Consider the following 3237-nt stretch of genomic DNA (forward strand, 5'->3'; position numbering starts at 1 on the left):
AAAAATGCAGTTATTTTTAAAACAAAAAGAATTTTATCATAACTATATATATGCTAATTCAAAGTCTCATGTTGATAATAATATAATACTAATTTTCAGAATAAATAGAAATATAATAACTACACTAAAATATAAAGTAGAATAAATAAAATGCAAGTGAAAAAGAAGATTGGAAGGAGAAAATTAGACAAGAATGTTGGACAGCCAGAAATGAATCCCTAGTCTTGCTGGAGTGCAAATAACGTTCTACCACTGAATACCTATATTCATTGTAAATTGTATTACAATATATACTTAAATAAACATGTTTTGGGGGTAAAGTTGTACACCTTGTCCTACACGATCCGCCAGTGCACATAATACCTAAATAGATTCTTTATAGTGAATTTCTTTTATGTGCAATCTTTCACTCCAAACCCCAACAATTGGTATCAGTGCATATTTTTAGGTTATGATTATGTGGATTTTTTGTACGTAAATTTTCCGCGGATTATACTCCACTATCCCAACTAATTTGAATCGTATTCATTTTCGAGATATCTCATCTAAGTCGAGTCATTTTCTTTTATAGGAAAAAATAAAATATCTAATCATTCTTACTTGATTCCCTCTCATACTCTATTTTCTCTTTGCTCACCTACTCTATTCTCTCTTCTATTTTATTTTATCTTCATTTAACCCATTTAACTAAATTTCTTAATATTTGTGCACAAAAGAAATGTCTCAACTTAGTTGGCACGAAGGAAGTAGTTATTAATTTTTGAAAATTATGTGTTAGTAGTATTTAATTTGTGTCAATTGAATTGCATGAATGCATGAGTTTTCTTTCGTTGCAAGTTTGTGGTTTAGTTTGTTGCTTTATTTGTTTATCGAGCGACGAACAATGAAGAATGCTCGAATTTATTCAACATCGCGCTCGGAACGAAATTTGGTTTACCCAAGACCCCTATCCATTTTACAACCCTAATAATAATAATAAATATATAAATAATTTACATAACCCCTTAAAATGGAATAAAATAATATAAACATAATTCACCCCTCAAAATAAAATATACTACTAATAAAATAAAACAAGTATAACCTAAACTCATATGCAGTACAAATTGTAGGAAAAATAGCTGTAGTGGAGATATTTTCGTAGTGGGATCTCGCTTGCCATAAATGTAAAACTATAAAACCCTTCACTTTCAGTGACCTAGCTACAGCACTTTTCTAGCCGCTTCATATAATTTCCTTCTCTTCCAAAACTCAATCCCTTCTCCAAGAGGTATATCTTTCTTCTTAATTCTCCAATAACTTTTACTTCCAGTGAGTTTTCTTAGATATGTTCCTCTCTGCATGTGTTGTAGTCGAAATGCGTTAATCTTTGCTTGTATTTGCAATTCAGAATAAAATCTAGAATTTTTTTGAAATTCTGTCACTTTCCCCTCTTTTAAGGTGCGGTTTATGTATTTTGTGTGGTGCGATGATATTATTATTATGCCTACAGCATATAATTTTCACCGGATGTTGTTTGTTTCTGATACGGTGACAACAGAAGGAAGAGGTGAAATATAGTTTTTCCTTAGTTAGTGATCCGCGCTTTTATAGGAATTTATTTCTTGTTTTTGACATAATGGTGCTGAATTAGTCACTTTCTTAACCAGAATTGGTTGGCAGGTTGGAGTAAAAATTGGATTGTTATGGCTTCTTAATTGATTACAGTCTTATTTAGAGGATCTAATGTACCTGTTTGTTTCCATCTGATGTTTAAATGTGATGTGAAACTTTTGGTTGTTGATATGTGTGGTTTTCTTGTAGTTCTTTGATTAAGATTTGATTATATAGCTGTTTCATTCAGCTTCTCACGAGTATGGCATGCTTTAACAAAGTTGGAACAATGCTAAGGCAAAACATATCTGCCTCTAGTGCAATTAGTGGGCAATCCTCGATGTTTAATGCTATCCGCTGCATGTCCACCAAGCTTTTCGTTGGAGGTTTTTTCTTTCTCGGATTTTACCATTCTTACTTTGTTTGTGTGTGGTAGTTGCTTTATGACCTGATGTGCATGTTATGTCCTTTTGCTAGGGCTTTCTTACGGAACTGACGAACAGTCTCTCAGAGATGCCTTTTCTAGCTTCGGTGATGTTGACTCAGGTTAGTGAGTGTGGAAATGCTTGTTGCAACACAAAGTATCTTGATGTGCATATGCTCACAAAAATTTGTTCAACCAGAATCTTATAAATTAGTCCTATTAGTTTTGGTACTGTCCACGCGTTTGTGCTGATCGCACAGGCTGTGTAATGCCTACATTTCACTCATACTGAAATGAATTCAGTCTTAAATGCTTTGGACCGATGAAGGCCACCCTCTCTGTTGATTGCAGTAGAGCCTTGGACAAAGAGTTTAATGGACTAAAACAGAGTGTTGTTAATGTTTGGTTGAAGTAGTTGCTTCCTTCTATCTATTGACTTAGCTATTTGTATGCAGCAAAAGTTGTAGTCGACAGAGATTCTGGAAGATCAAGAGGGTTTGGTTTTGTGTGTTTCACTAGCGAAGAGGCTGCTAACTCGGCTCTATCAGCAATGGATGGACAGGTCAGAGTCTGAGTACTAATTTTAACTGCGCAAAGCAATGATGGTTTTACAGCATTATAACTTTCTTCGACATGCCTCTAGCATTGTTTGATTCACATATTTGTCACCTCTCTGCAGGAACTGAATGGTAGGAACATCCGCGTGAGCCAGGCCACGGAGAGACCTCCTCGCAATAGCTATGGTGGTGGGGGTGGTGGGAGTTATGGAGGCAATAGCTATGGCCGTGGTGGTGGTGGTGGTGGTGGTGGTGGCAGCGGCGGTTATGGAGGCGGGTACGGAAACAGAGATGATAGTTACTAGTCTACATATTTTGCTTGCTTGCTTAGTTGTTTTTGGCTCTACTAGTTTTTAACATTGTAGGACACAAAGTAGCAGACTTGCATTGTTTTCCCTTTAACAGTGCTCCTTTTCATTTAGTTGTAATAAATAGAGGATGATTTCGAGTTTGCTCTGCTTCAGTCCAAGTCTCATAAAACTGCAGTGTTCTACTTTCTACGTCTATAATTTATTGCTCAATAAAAATTTCTGAGCCACACTGGCTGGTGCAGTTTTCTTAATAATAATAAAGTATATGAGTCTTAATTACTGTTTATAGTAGTAATTGAAAAGGGTAATGCTATGCGGCCACATTATGGCTGGCCATAAAATGGCACTTTAG

The 3237-nt window shown here is 35.4% G+C and overlaps 1 protein-coding gene across 2 annotated transcripts; it reads left to right on the top strand.

Moving 5' to 3' along the window:
* The first annotated feature begins 1125 nt into the window (after positions 1 to 1125).
* LOC125203608 (glycine-rich RNA-binding protein 4, mitochondrial-like) lies at positions 1126 to 3037 on the top strand. Of its 2 annotated transcripts, none has more exons than XM_048101998.2 (5): positions 1126 to 1270; positions 1844 to 1979; positions 2071 to 2139; positions 2473 to 2579; positions 2697 to 3037. In XM_048101998.2, the coding sequence occupies exons 2-5, from the start codon at positions 1856 to 1858 to the stop codon at positions 2877 to 2879; spliced, it is 483 nt and encodes a 160-aa protein (XP_047957955.2). In that variant the 5' UTR covers positions 1126 to 1270; positions 1844 to 1855; the 3' UTR covers positions 2880 to 3037. The 2 variants fall into 2 exon arrangements, with proteins under 2 accessions (XP_047957955.2, XP_047957961.2); XM_048102004.2 differs by having other exon boundaries at positions 1161 to 1270; positions 1831 to 1979.
* Positions 3038 to 3237: the final 200 nt, after the last annotated feature.

The sequence above is a fragment of the Salvia hispanica genome, chromosome 2 (genome assembly GCF_029641045.1).
Source record: "Salvia hispanica isolate PSC_SH4W2 chromosome 2, Shi_PSC_v1, whole genome shotgun sequence".
In the NCBI taxonomy this organism is placed as follows: Eukaryota; Viridiplantae; Streptophyta; class Magnoliopsida; order Lamiales; family Lamiaceae; genus Salvia; species Salvia hispanica.

Bases quoted from the DNA above. Each gene is read 5' to 3' on its own strand.
- LOC125203608 (XM_048101998.2), top strand. From the start codon at position 1,856: ATGGCATGCTTTAACAAAGTTGGAACAATGCTAAGGCAAAACATATCT. The intron at 1,980-2,070 runs GTTTTTTCTTTC...TCCTTTTGCTAG, and splicing joins CACCAAGCTTTTCGTTGGAG to GGCTTTCTTACGGAACTGAC. The intron at 2,140-2,472 runs GTTAGTGAGTGT...ATTTGTATGCAG, and splicing joins CTTCGGTGATGTTGACTCAG to CAAAAGTTGTAGTCGACAGA.